The sequence below is a fragment of the Chlorocebus sabaeus genome, chromosome 16, assembly GCF_047675955.1.
Source record: "Chlorocebus sabaeus isolate Y175 chromosome 16, mChlSab1.0.hap1, whole genome shotgun sequence".
Classification (NCBI taxonomy): domain Eukaryota; kingdom Metazoa; phylum Chordata; class Mammalia; order Primates; family Cercopithecidae; genus Chlorocebus; species Chlorocebus sabaeus.
In genome coordinates this window covers 69,073,212-69,085,834 of record NC_132919.1, presented here as the reverse complement: position 1 = coordinate 69,085,834, position 12,623 = coordinate 69,073,212, and the positions used below count along the sequence as shown (strand labels likewise).

At 60.5% G+C, this 12,623-nt stretch overlaps 2 protein-coding genes across 5 annotated transcripts; both read right to left on the bottom strand.

Moving 5' to 3' along the window:
* Positions 1-868: 868 nt before the first annotated feature.
* On the bottom strand, positions 869-9,644 carry PLEKHH3 (pleckstrin homology, MyTH4 and FERM domain containing H3). 4 transcript variants are annotated; one of them, XR_501088.3, is made up of 13 exons: positions 9,009-9,644; positions 6,976-7,031; positions 6,555-6,634; positions 6,265-6,456; positions 6,021-6,178; positions 5,792-5,912; positions 4,704-5,010; positions 3,973-4,180; positions 3,609-3,745; positions 3,193-3,325; positions 2,593-3,026; positions 2,079-2,270; positions 869-1,260 (listed from the first exon to the last, which is right to left on the bottom strand). XR_501088.3 is itself a non-coding variant. In XM_008012613.3 (13 exons), the coding sequence occupies exons 1-13, from the start codon at positions 9,168-9,170 to the stop codon at positions 1,084-1,086; spliced, it is 2,382 nt and encodes a 793-aa protein (XP_008010804.2). In that variant the 5' UTR covers positions 9,171-9,644; the 3' UTR covers positions 869-1,083. The 4 variants fall into 4 exon arrangements, 2 of the variants coding, with proteins under 2 accessions (XP_008010804.2, XP_008010806.2); XR_501089.3 differs by having other exon boundaries at positions 3,618-3,745; XM_008012613.3 differs by having other exon boundaries at positions 2,568-3,026.
* Positions 9,645-11,411: 1,767 nt separating this feature from the next.
* Positions 11,412-12,623, bottom strand: CCR10 (C-C motif chemokine receptor 10). Its single transcript, XM_008012600.3, has one exon. It carries the CDS (start codon positions 12,562-12,564, stop codon positions 12,142-12,144), a length of 423 nt encoding a protein of 140 aa, XP_008010791.2. The 5' UTR covers positions 12,565-12,623; the 3' UTR covers positions 11,412-12,141.

Sequence of the window (12,623 nt, the reverse complement as noted above, 5' to 3'; positions counted from 1 at the left end):
AGGGGTCCAGTTTCTAGGCCTCTGACAGTAGGGTGGCTTTCACCTCCTCCAATGTCTTACCACTAAGTCCAAATCTTAGTGTGTTCACTGTTTCCACTGGCATCCCTCACCTTGAACTAGGCTGTTTTATTAGAGTCAGCCTTTGTCTCAAGATTACAGAGCTTTACTGAGGTTTGCTGTCTCCTCAGTGCCTAAGCTTTGCCCCAGTGAGGGTCAATGTTGCCCCAACCTCTTCCACTCAAGGCACAGGAGGTAGGGTCTACCGAAGGAGGGCACGCTACATTACGAGCAGGCCAGAAGAGCCGAGACTCCAGATTCCCAGTGCCCAGGGCCATGAGAGTTCCAGGAACTCAATCCAGTTCAACCTAACCTGATTAGTAGAAACAGAATTCAAGAGTAGGGCTGAGCACATCCTGAGTTACTTTTCTGTGCCAGAGAAATTCATGGGTTTGTTATCTGCCCCAAGCTTCTCTCCATTCTAGGCCCAAAGCATTAGGCACACCAATGATGGGCCCAGAACTGGACACCAGTGTAAGAAATGGGCAGTGCCAGATCTGATGACTCATTGCCCTCCAGCCTCTGGGATTCCAGGAGGCCATCCGTATGCTACTCAATGAAGAAAGGGAGGGTGAGTAACTGCCAGCTTCCAATGAGGCCTGTTTGCCTGCTCCACCCACAAGCCTGTGGCAGCATAATGGCCAGGAGGAGGTTAAGTCTGGAAGGTCAAGGAGGGGGCGGGTGAAGCGCTGTGGTGTCCAGACTTCCCCCAGAGCCTGGTAAAAGCCCAGGGTGTGGGTGTCCCCAGAGGCGGGGCTCTGCATTATGGGGTTCTAACTTGCCCCACTGAATAACACTCCCACAGGAAGGGTTTGTGTAAATAAGAAACTTTTTTTTTTTTTTTTTGCTTCTCTTCTACAAATAAATTAAGAAACAAACTAGAAAATTGCCCACACCCATTGTAGCCCTTGGGTGTGGGATGTGCCCTGTCCCTGCAGGGCCAGAAGGGTCCATGTTTCCCTCAAATCTCAGAGCAGTCCTGGCCCAGGCTGGAGGCAGGAGGGAAGTCGTGACCTCTTGGCAGGCTCAGTCCTGCAGCTGCCCCAAGCAGCCAGACTGTCCCTGGGGCTCGTCCAGGCCCGGGTGCTGGCTGGGAGGGGAGGTGTCTGGCAGGTCTTGGCATGGACGAGAAGAGCTGCTGCAGGGCCTCTCGGGGGAGGGGTTGGCCAAGTAGGCATTCACCAGCTGCATGATCTCTTCCACCTAAGAGAGGGCAGAGGTCAGTGTGCAACAGGCGCTGCCAGGTTCTCTTCTTTTTCTCATCCTTTCTCCAGGCTCTAGGACTCCAGTTTCCCCACCACGGTCCTACGTGCTATGGCCCTGCAACCTTTTCTTCCTTATCACCACTGTCTCCTTCATTTCTATGTGCCAGTCATACTTGGTTCTTTCTGCTCTTCTAACATTCTTTTTTTTTTTTGGTGGTGGTGGTGTTGAGATGGAGTCTTGCTCTGTTGCCAGGCTGGAGTGCCTCGGCTCACTGTAACCTCTGCCTCCTGGGTTCAATCAATTCTTCTACCTCAGCCTCCCGAGTAGCTGGGACTACAGGTGTGCGCCACCACCCCCAGCTAATTTTTGTATTTTTAGTAGAGACAGGGTTTCACCATGTTGGTCAGGATGGTCTTGACCTCCTGACCTGTCATCCGCCTGCCCCGGCCTCCCAAAGTGGTGGGATTACAGGCACGAGCCACTGCACCTGGCCGCCTTGCAATTCTTTCCACCTGGAATGCTGTTCCCCCAGGTCTTCCCTGGCTAGCTTAAATGGCACCCTTTTTGAGAACCCTTCTCTGACTTCCTGTCACATCATTCTTTCCTTTGTAGCATTTCTCACTGTCTTCATAGCCTGGGATTCCTTGTTTATTGTCTGACTCCCCCACTCTAGTGTAAGCTCCTTCAGCTTGTCTGTGATCACTGCTGGATCCCCAGTGCTTAGAACTCTACCTGGCCCATGCTTGGTGTTCCGAAAATGCTTCCTGACATCCCTTCCCTTCTCTCCTCCTCCCACAACTCCTCTTCCCACTCACCTGGGGGCTCTGCAGGAGGAGCTGGCTCTCTCCCACCCTCAAGGCCAGAGTGTGGGGGCCCATTAGCTGGCAGGCGGCCACATGGCCATAGCTGACACTGTGGATGGGCTCTGTCTCCCCCGGCCGGGAGAGAGACATGGCCTTGGCTCCCAAGCCCAGGCATAGCTTCTGTGGAGCACCCCCACCAGGCTCCTGCAGACACAGGGGCAGAGTCAGGGTGGAAGGAGGAGTCCAGCGTTATTTTTGGTAGGGGGAGATGGGTGTCTGTGAGCAGGAGTTTTCTGATCCCCCTATGATTCACAGCACGTTTGTGGAGGGGGCTAAGGCTCCAGGGATGTGAGGGCCCAAGGGCTGGTGACTCCTGGGGTTTGAGGTGGGCAGCTGTTCTGGATGTGGGGGAATGACGTGACCCTCCGTGGGACCTGTGGCTCTGGGGCAAAGGTGTGGTGCTTGGGCCGCCAGAGTCCCCTTCTCCCTTCTCCCCCTCACCGTGCTCAGCTCCAGAACGTCATACCGAGCAGCGCCGAACCCCGGACACTGCGCCGCCAGGGCCAGGTAGGCGGCCATGGCCTCAGCTCGGCCCATGCCCCGCAGCCGCTTCCAGCCGCCCAGCACTGCAGCTGCCGTGCCGGCGCCGCCTCCTCCCTCGCGGGCCATGCTCCCCGCCATGCGGCCGGCCCCGCCGCGCCGTGCCCGCTCCGCCCGCCTCTTGGCCAGGCCCGGGCTCCAGAGGGCCCCGGCCAGCAGGGCAGCGGAGGGGGGCGGCCTGGGGGTCGGGCGGGGCGGGTCTTCGCGCGGCGGGGCCGGGGGCGGGAGCAGGCGGTCCAGGCGGGGCAGGGGCACCCGCGGCGAGAAGTCCCGGTGCAGGCTCTGCAGGCGCAGCGCCGCCAGGGCGCGCAGCGTGTCGTCGGGTGGGGGCGGCCGGCCCCGCAGCAGCAGAGCGTGAGCCTGCAGGGGAGGCACCCGGCGTCAGGCGAAAACGCCTCTCGGAATCTGAGGAGGTCTAGGTTCCAGTCAAGCCTCCCGCGGGGCTGCCATAGTAACGAGATAGCCCGAAAACCAGGGGTTCAGGCTTGGGGGTCTGTTTGGAGGCGTGAACGCCGGAGAGCCTCACCTGCTCAAAGAGGAAAGGCAGTTCGTGACCGTCTGGGGACAGCCCCTCAGGGTGCAGAGGTCCGTGAAGACGCAGACATAGTCTCCACCCGGAGTCGGGCGAGTCCTCCAACCCAGCTTCCTCCGCGGCCAAGCTGCAGAAGAGGAGCGGATGCCGCACTAGGGAGAAGCCTGACCGCACAGCTAGGGCAGCTTGGGGTGGGGGCGGGTCCATATGTTTGGGGCGGGGCCTGGGCGGAGCCCACCGCGGAGGTGAGGCTGGCGTCGGACTGCAAACCTGCGGCAGGCAGGTCTGTAAACCAGCGAACACCACAGCGCAGGGCCAGGGGCAAGCGCTGGATAATGTCCGCTTAGCGACTGACCTCAGCTGAGAAGTGTACGGGCTAATAGAGAGCAGGGCTGGGGCTGGACATTTACTTCTCAAACCTGGTGAGCACGTCGGCCACGAGGGTCCCCCCAGCCAGGGCTCGCTCCTGGGTCCCTCGCTGCTCGTACAGTGCGAATGCGTTGCGGCTGCGGGCCAAGCCCAGCCGCCCCACCAGCTCTCGAGCCACCTAGAAGAGGAGAGTGAGGGGAAAGTCAGACCACTCAGGGGTCTTGCCAGGATTCTGGGAGGGGTTGATTCAATTGGAAGGGGTCTCTTAGTCCTGTCACCACCACTCCCTCCCTTACCAAAATAATCTGAGACTCGGGGCAAACCTAGGGTCCAGGAAGCGGGTGAGACAAGCGTGAGAAGCTGGCAGGGTGGGTTGGAGGTCATGGGGCCTTTCTCTGGCCTCACCTCCCCCGCCGTGGTGTGGGAGTCGATGGCCACAGTACAGGCACCAGCCCCTGGACAGTGCACGGTACACAGCAGCTCCTGCCGTTGGCTCAGCGCGGAAATCTCCGCCAGCGAGGGCACCAGCTCTCGGCTGCGCGTCTGGCCCAGCGCTTTCCGGATGAAGCGCGCATATTCTGCCAATTCCGAGTCCGGGAGTGCCTGCTCGGTCCTGGTTGGGAGGAACCCAAGGATCAATACTCCAAGGACTTTTCTTCCCCTCCCTCTTGCCTTCTTCTCTTATAGTTTATTTTATCTAGCCGATTTCCTCCCCGCCCCAACTTAAGTTTTTGAAGGCTCTTCTAAGTCTATCCCCAGTGCTTTGCATAGAGCTGAATTACTTTTCCAGTCCCCTGGCAGCTTTCTCCCAACTGCTCCCACCACTTCCGAAAGTCTGCGTGATTTTCCTTCGACCTGAAATCGAAATCCAGCCACTTTACTACATTTTCCTAAGCCCTGGCGCTGGCCTGCATCAGCTCGAGGAAAAGCAGCCTTTTCATAATTCCTCAGCCCAAGGGGGGCGTTTTATTGTAATTCATCCGCTCACAACTGAGATAGGATCTTGTATCTTCCACAAAGGCACTGTATGTATTACTGGGTTCTTTACCTACCAAGCCTTTTGCAAAAGACCTTTCGTTCTCTCCCAGCCCGGTAGCTCCTTGCCTAGGCCGTAACCCCCGCCCCGCCCCTCTCACCTCTCCAAGTGCCCCAGGAGGTGCCCCCGCACAGCTCCCCCAGGCCGGAAGGTGCAGCTCATGCAGGTGAGGAGTTGCCAGTACCGCAGGGTCGCAGGGTCTTGGGTAGCTGGGAGCCCGGGGGGGCCTGCAGGGCCCGAGGTCTGCTTAGCCAGCTGCAGGAAGAGTTCATCCCGGAGCGCGGGCAAGTCCCGGCAGGTTTGGAGCACACCCTGCATCAAGGGCCCGGGGCGCCGCGCCCCCTCCAGCGCCTGCAGCGCCAAGAACAGCCGCACCGCCTCCTCGCGCAGGGGTGCATAGCCCGGACCTGTGGGAGGGTGGGGGCGGAGGGACGGTTTGGAAAGGGGACACAGAGCTGCGCCCTGGGAGGAAGGTATGAACCAGGGGAAAGTCAGAGGGAATATAAGGGGATGGGGTGGCAGGGAGAGGAGGGTACGAACGACAGGAAGAGTGAAGGGAAAGCAGTGGTCCCACGAAGCCAGACTCTTAACCTCTGCCTCCCAGGAATCCCCTTCCCAATCCCACTAAGCCTGGATTTGGACTTAGGGAGAGGGACGGCTGAAGGGCTGTAGATTCACACCCCAGATTCTGTAACTGGATACTGAGGCTCACCACCATAGGTCAGAAAACAGGATGGACTAGGAGTCAGAAAACCCGGGTTCCTCTCCCAGCACCCTTTAATCCTCTAACTTTAGGACCTGGGCCAGTCACTAAACCATTTAGGGAGAAGTACAATTGGATGAGGCCAGCACGTTCTATAAAAGTGGTAGCTTTTATACCACTTGTAAAGGTAATATGGCATGGTCTCAAGAGTATAATGAAAAAATAGGAGAGTGTACAAACTCCTGAAGGAAAATCAGTAGTCAGAATGAAAGCCATAGAGAAGGTGGTCAAAGAGGACCCTTTTGTGGGTGCTGGCTTCCTCCCCTCCACCCTGGCCAGCTTCCAGTTTCACCTTCATCCTTTGAAAAGTGAGGAACTGGCAGGCCCCTAAAGGATGCTTAGGTCCCTGCCAGTTAAGGGATTCAGATTCTTACCTCTGATCCACCCCATCCCATCCAGGGGACTTGGGCCATGGGACCACTCACCTGGGGCGCTGACTCCGTAGGGCAGGGGCAGGAGCGGGGCGTACAAGGCTCCACTAGTGTGTCTCAGAATCGGGTTCCGCAGGTAAATGAGGGCAACTGCCTCTGGGTCCCCGCAACTTTCCTAGGGGAACAGGGAGAGGGTCACCTTGATGAGGAAGGGAATTCCTCACAAGCCCAGAAAGCTTTGGGGTCCACCACTCTCCTGGCTCTCCCTGGTGTCCTCTCTTACCTGTATGTCCCTGAGCAGTAGCTGGGTGGGGGTCTCCAGGGGTGCCTTGGAGGCAATCACTTCCCGCAATGCCACCCCCCAGCGCTCAGCCTCCGCCTGGCGTGGGGAGCAGAGGCTGACACTGTGTTTCCGACCAGACACAGTCACTGACCACAGACCTGGGGAAAAGAGAGGTCGGAGAGGGCCATTAGGGTCTGCTGGGGCCCCTGCCCAGGAAGGTAAGAGAGTCCCCAGGAGGTCTCACCTGTCTCCTTACGCCTGCGCTCTGGGCCGGTCACCGAGCACAGGCTGGTGAGCACCAGGCTCCCGAGACGCCGCGCCCCCTTCCCGCTACTGCTGAACTGATCCAAGGAGTCCCTCGTGAGCACAAACCAGGCTCGGCGCGGGGGCAGCCAGGGTCGCGCCCCTCCTCCGCGGGGCTCCCGGTACAGCCAACCTGGGGGCAGGAGAGGGAGGGAAGGAACATCAGTAGGACACATATTCTCTGGAGGGTTGGGATTGGGGACCTCCAGAGTGCACTGAGGGGGTCTCTACCTTTCACAACGATGTCTGGGTCGTCCTCCGGCAGCCCTTTCTCCGGGATGAGGCTCCAAGTTTCCTCCCAGCTCTGCAGCCTGGGCCAGAGGGGAGGGAGGGTTGGGCCTCCACTCCGCCTCTAGGGGGCTCCTCTGTAGGGGCTCCCCAGACCGCAAGGGTGTCTGCTCCCAAGCTGGGCACCCCTCCCCCAGGCTGTGGGAACCGCTGGGCCATTCTGACCTCGCACCAGAAATAGCCCCGACCCCCCTCTTTCTCCCCGCGCCCCCAGCCGGACCTCCCCCCCGGGACCCCAGCCAAACCACAGCGTCCGGCGTAGGGCCTCTCCCTTATTGCGCAACCGCTAGAGGAGACAGTGAGGATGGGGGTCCCAGGAACAGGCTGGGGTCTCGAGACTGTGGGACGTAGGGGCGTAGCTCACCTGTTGGAGACAGGCCCGCTCCTCACCGGCTGAGTCAGCGTCACTTCCAGGGGACCCTGCGGAGACAGGCGGGGAAGCCCTTAGGGTCAAAGCCCTTCCTGTGCAAGGTTCGTGCCTTCTGCCCTCGGGACAGGGCTGCTCAGGGGATTGAGGAAGGAATCACAGAGTGGGGTCGTGACTGGGGTGGAGAGCGCTGGAGCCGCTGGGCTCGCCCCTCCCGCCTATCGCAACAGGACAAACTCTCCAGAACAGCAGGAGCTAAGGAGCCAAGGCTCCTCTCAGTCACCCTTTGAAGATACAATCAAGGGTAGGGTAGGGTGGAAAGAGCACTGGGCAGAGAGTCAGGAGACCCGGGTTCCAATTCCCGCTCCACCACTAACTCACTGTGGAACCTTGGGCAAGTCTCTTTCCATCTCTGGGCCTTAGTTTCCCCATCTTTGAAAAAGGAGAGGTTAGCTCGCTCTGCCAGGCTCCAAGGCACCCTCTCCTCCTCGTTTTCCCTTCTCTCACACTGCCTCCCTGGCCAAGGCAGGACAGGTGGTAGGCACAGAGGTGAATGAAGGGCAGAGGGACCCTTTCAGTATAGGGCTTTCTCCAAAAGCGTCTTACATTCTCCCATAGACTCTCCTGAGACTCAACCGTGAGCAGAGACCCTGCCGCTTTTCTGGGGCTTAGGAAGGGCGGGCCAGACTGAGGAATGGCACACCCTCTGGAGGCAGGTGTAGTTCAGGGTTTTGCCCTCCCCCTCCCCCTCCCTTCCCCCTGTCCTGGAACTTCAACTGTAGACTGGGGTCTGAGAGAGGCCACAAACCCAACCCGGAGGCCAGCCAGGCGGGAACCGTGCCATCCTCATATTGCTCCCAGACTGCTAGTGCCAAGAGGGGGAGGTGGGGGAGGGGGCCAGGGACACCTGTCCCCAGACTCCAGGAAAGGGGGAGTTGAGGTGGAGCATGAGGGAGGCAATGGCCTGGTAAAGCCGACCCTGCCCAAGCGGGAAGCTTGGGGACGCCTGGGTCCTGCGACTTTTCTATGTGAACCTCTACCTATTTTCTGGAAGGTCTGAGTGGGGCTATCAGCCACACCACATGTGGCAGGTACTGACCACCCTCTTAGGCTAACTCCCCTAATCGCAGTGCCCTGCTTCCCTCCCTCCCCCCCTCTATATTTATCCACCCTCCGCCTCCGCCAGGTGCTGGCGCCGGCCCCGGCGGCGCAGCCCGCCCCACCCGGGCACCGAGCCACTGGGCCTGCTGCGGACCCCTGTGCGGGGGATGGGAGCCTGACCTGGGCCACAGCACACGGGAGTCTGGCCGCCAGTGTGCAGGGGGGATGGGGGAGGAGACGTCAGGGGATGGAGGTCTCCCACACCAATCGTGCCTCCGTTTCCCCACGGGGAGATTCGACAAAATCAGGCAGCAGCCCAGTGTCCCTCACCATCCATTCCCTCAGGGGTTTCCCAGGAGCCTCACCCGGGAAAGCCGAGAGTTCTGTCCTGAATGGCAGGGTAATGAGGAGGGGTCCTCAAAGAGCCCCCACCTCCTTCTCCGTGGGGTCCCCGCCACAGACCCCAATCCTGGGATGACTTCTCCCCCTCGCCCAGGTCTCCGCAACGGGAGCTCTCGCATCTGGCCTCAGCGCTTGCGAACTGGGAGCGGAGGGGGACCCAGGCGTTCGAGCCGCCCAGCCGGCCTCGCCACATTCCTCGGCGCTGGCGGAGGCGGAAGGAGACGGGATGGGACGCGGGCCCAGCGGGGAAGGGAGAGGCAGGGCCAGGTCGGGCCACGCGTGACGCCTCCCCTGCCTCAGGGCCCCCAGCAGGTGGACAGCGCCCAGCCTGCGGCGGGAGGCCCACAGGCACATCCCGAGTAGGGCTGCTGCTCCGAGAGCTCCCGGGGGCTTTGGCCCCCAGGCAAAAACCTCTCCTACGTCCCTAGTTCGCCAAGCGCGCAGCGTGTGGCTGGAGGCTGGAGCGAGTTCCACGGTCGGTTACAGAGAGAGTGATTGAGACGAGGCTCCGAACCCCCCGGACTTACCCTCCCGCCGCCCGCTGGACTCGGGGTCCGTAGCTCAAAGGTTTCCTCGTCCTCGTCCTCGTCCCCGTCCCCGCTAAGCTCGCCGTCCCCGTAGTCCCGGTGCAGAAGAGTGAAGCCTCGACGGCAGCAGAGAAGCCACCACAGTCCCCCGGGGAGAGGCATCCGGGCGAGGAGCCGGGGATGGGGGCGCGGGCAGCCGCGGCCGAGCAGCAGGGGGTCGGAGGAACTGGCGGGGCTCCGACCCCAGCAGGGGAAAGATGAGGTGGGAGGAGCAGGAGGGAGAAGAGCACAGGGAGGAGGCAGTGTCCTGGGCTGGGGTGCAAGGGGACGCTAGCCAGACGCTGAGGGGGGCTCAGTGTCTGGGCCCCCGGAGGGGGGAGGGGGAAAAGCGTCCAGGGCCCCGGGAGAGGAGGGAGCAATGTCCGGAGCTGGGAAGTAGTGTCCGTTGGAGTGTCCAGCCCTGTGGGGGGCAGTGTCCGGTGCAGCGTCCGAGGTGGGCAGTTGTCCAAGCTCCAGGGAGGGTCGTGTCCGGTAGGGCGTCCGGTGGCCGGGGCCCGGGCCGCGCGCGCTGCGCTCCCTGCAGCCCCGGGACTGGCGCGCTGGGGGCGCGAGCACAGAGCTGGGACCCCGCCCCCCCAGCCCCCTCCCTCCCGGGGGCCCCCCCTTCTCTCTTCTTTCTCTCCTCCCTTCTTTACTAGGCAGGGTCCAGGTTTCGTCACAGCCTCCTCTGTCCAATCCCTGTGCCTGGCGCCGGGCGCGGCTACCAATCAGACGGCTGAAACCGCGGTGGGTTGCATCATGTGCCCCTGGCTGGGTGACAGCGGGGAGGGGCGGGGAAACAGGGAGGGAGGGGACGAGGCGATGTTAGCCACGCCCCAGTCTCTGAGGTCGGACGCGGGGTGCTAGTGACGTCACGGAAGCCCGCCTTCAGGCTCTTGGTTTAACTCTTGGCTCACCAACCAACAAATTAAAATCCCTGTGAGGAGCTTTGGTACAGGACAGAGGAAAACCCAACTGTCGCTCTCTGAACCCCTGTCTCGTCTCAGGGTCCCTGAGAAAGGGAAACGCCTTGGCTACTAAGAGGATGTAGCTCTGGAGGTGGCCCTCCACGTCTGGGGAGGAGTCCAGTTTCTCGAGTTTCTGGGTCTGATTCAGCTCTCCCCTGTCCTTGTCCTTTTTTTTTTTTTTTTTTCCTTCCACACAGGGTCTCGCTGTTTTGCCCAGGCTGGGGTGCGGTAGAGCCATCATAGTTTACTACTCCTGGGCTCAAGGGATCCTCCCACCTCAGCCTTTCCAGGAGCTGGGACTACAGGCGCACACCACTATGCCTGGCTAATTTTTTAAATTTATTTTTTGTAGAAATGGAGCCTCACTATGTTGCCTAGGCTGGTCTCGAACTCCTGGGCTCAAGTGATCCTCCCAGCTTGGCTTTCCAAAGTGCTGGGATTATAGGTGTGAGCCACTGCACTTGGCCTCACCTCCTTTTTGAGGTGAAGCAGTTGAGGCAGGCACTGTGGGAAGGCGCAGACCTAGGCCAGAAATAAAATCGAATATAGAGCTCACAGCTCACCGAACTCAGCTGGGGAGAGAGACTTGAGATTCTAAGGAATTCTGTGGTCTCGGAACAGAGTGGAGGCCTCTTAGGGCGAATATCCTGCGGTTCTGTGTAGGAAGGGGTTAACCCAGGCGTTAGGCGGCCGGGGCGGGGCCGCGGCCTTCGCGGGCGCGCGCGCGTGTTGCTGACTCAGCGGCGATTCCCGAGATCTCTGATTGGGGGTTCCAGCTCGGTCCCCAGTGGCTTGCGTGGGGGACCCTTTGAGGATCGGCGCCGTCTCCGGGCCTTCCCTGGATCCTGGCCCCTAGAGGCCGTGGGGGACCTCTTTTCGCAGCTGCTGCCGGAGGCTCTGAGAAGGACTGCTAGCCCGGGCTGGGCTGGGCTGGGCGGGGAGGGGCGGGGCAGGGCGGGACGGGCGGGGCCATCGGGCCAGCGCCTCCCTTGAGACCTCCTCGCCACGCCCCGCCCTTCTCGACCCTAGACTCCAGGCTGGAGTGGTGGGGACAGCTTTGCTGACCGGTATTAAACCGCGAGAACTGTCGCACGTGAACACCATCCTGCCCGTTGTGATTGTGTAAAACAAAGACCAGGAATCAATGCGAGCAGGTTTAGAGGCCATCTCGGCTGTGGCCTCTCTCCAGATGAGAGTGGCCTGTACTGAGAGATTTCCTAGGAATAGAGATACCACAACCATCTTCCCGGTCTGAATCCCAGGCCCTTGCCTGCAGAGAAGTTTTTTCCCATATCCAACCTCTCTCTTTCCGGCCAGCTCAGTGCATTTCCTCTGACCCAGTCCCCAGAGAAGATGGAGAACAGCAAGTATCCCTCACCCCCACCACACCCATGATAACTACTCCGGAAATTTGCAGATTGCAATCCCTCCTAGGTTTTTCTTCAAGGTGAAAAACTTCAACTCAACTTTTAAAATTAATTTTTTCATTTTCCTTCCATCAGACACTAGGAAGGGATTGTAAAGTGGTAATGTAATCCAAATGCCCACCCAAAACGGGAATCTCTTGCCCCTCTCCCCCCTCCCTCCACACCACGCAAAGGCCCACAGCGTCCACGACAGTCTGAACATTCCAATAGCGGGAACTCCGTATTTGCTAAGGCAGCCATTACTGGAGAGCGCTCTGGTTGTTAGAAAGCTCTGCTTTACAGTATTGCAAGAGGAACCCGCGCCCCTCCTTGCCTGGCAGCTTTCCCACCTCACCTCTGTTGGCTGAGGCCGGGTGACGGTGGAGGGAGTGTCAGTGGCTAGAGCTTTAGCAGACTCAGCAGCCCCCTACCCCAACCCAGGCCCTCAGCGTCTTCCACTCAGAGAGCCAAGCGCTGGGGTTGAGGGGCGGGCGTGGGCGGGATGTTAACCCACCGGCTCTGCCCTGCCACAAATCACTTCCAAGTCGGTGACTCAAAAATAGTAACAGTTGTTGGGTTGCATCTAATTTCCATGTTATCGATTTAATGTGGCAAGGCACAGAGGTAGTCCCTTTAGGTCCCTGTCTCTTTCTCAGTGTCCCCCCACCTACTCCCCTTTCCCACAACCCTCAGCCTGCCCCCTCCTCTAGATTCGCAGCCCTAGTTGTCCCAGGAGAGACTGTGGGTCTCCGTGGGAGCTGAGCAGGAAGAAAGGCGGGGCCGGCGGGGGCAGCCGCGGCGGCGATGAGGCCCTGAGGGGCATCCCCCACCCCGTAGCAGCCTCCGCAGGTCCTGGCGGAAGCGCAGACCCAGGAAGGCGTAGAGCACTGGATTGAGGCCGCAGCGGGCGAGGGCCAAGCCGCTGGTCACCAGCAGTGCGACATCCTTGCGTTTGCTGGCGGGGCAGCTCCGCTCGCGCGCAGCCAGTAGATCGGCCGTATCCAGCAGCAGGGCGAGGCTGTAGGGCAGCTGCAGCACCACGAAGGCCGCCACCAGAGCCACCACGACGCGCAGCGCACGCCGGCGCTCGGGCCCCCTGGCGGCCAGCAGCGTGCGGCCCAGGAGCGCGTAGCAGGCTACCATGACGCCCAGCGGCAGCGCGAAGCCCAGGGCCACCTGCGCCACGGCGCTCGCCCCCTTCA

What these genes read in the sequence shown, in the direction of transcription:
- CCR10 (XM_008012600.3), bottom strand. Translation starts at nt 12,564, where the DNA reads ATGGTAGCCTGCTACGCGCTCCTGGGCCGCACGCTGCTGGCCGCCAGG.
- PLEKHH3 (XM_008012613.3), bottom strand. Translation starts at nt 9,170, where the DNA reads ATGCCTCTCCCCGGGGGACTGTGGTGGCTTCTCTGCTGCCGTCGAGGC. An exon ending in CTCCTGGGGCACTTGGAGAG is followed by an intron (nt 4,181 to 4,703) that starts GTGAGAGGGGCG and finishes CCTCCCAACCAG; the next exon opens with GACCGAGCAGGCACTCCCGG. An exon ending in GTGCTCACCAGGTTTGAGAA is followed by an intron (nt 3,326 to 3,608) that starts GTAAATGTCCAG and finishes CCTCTTCTGCAG; the next exon opens with CTTGGCCGCGGAGGAAGCTG.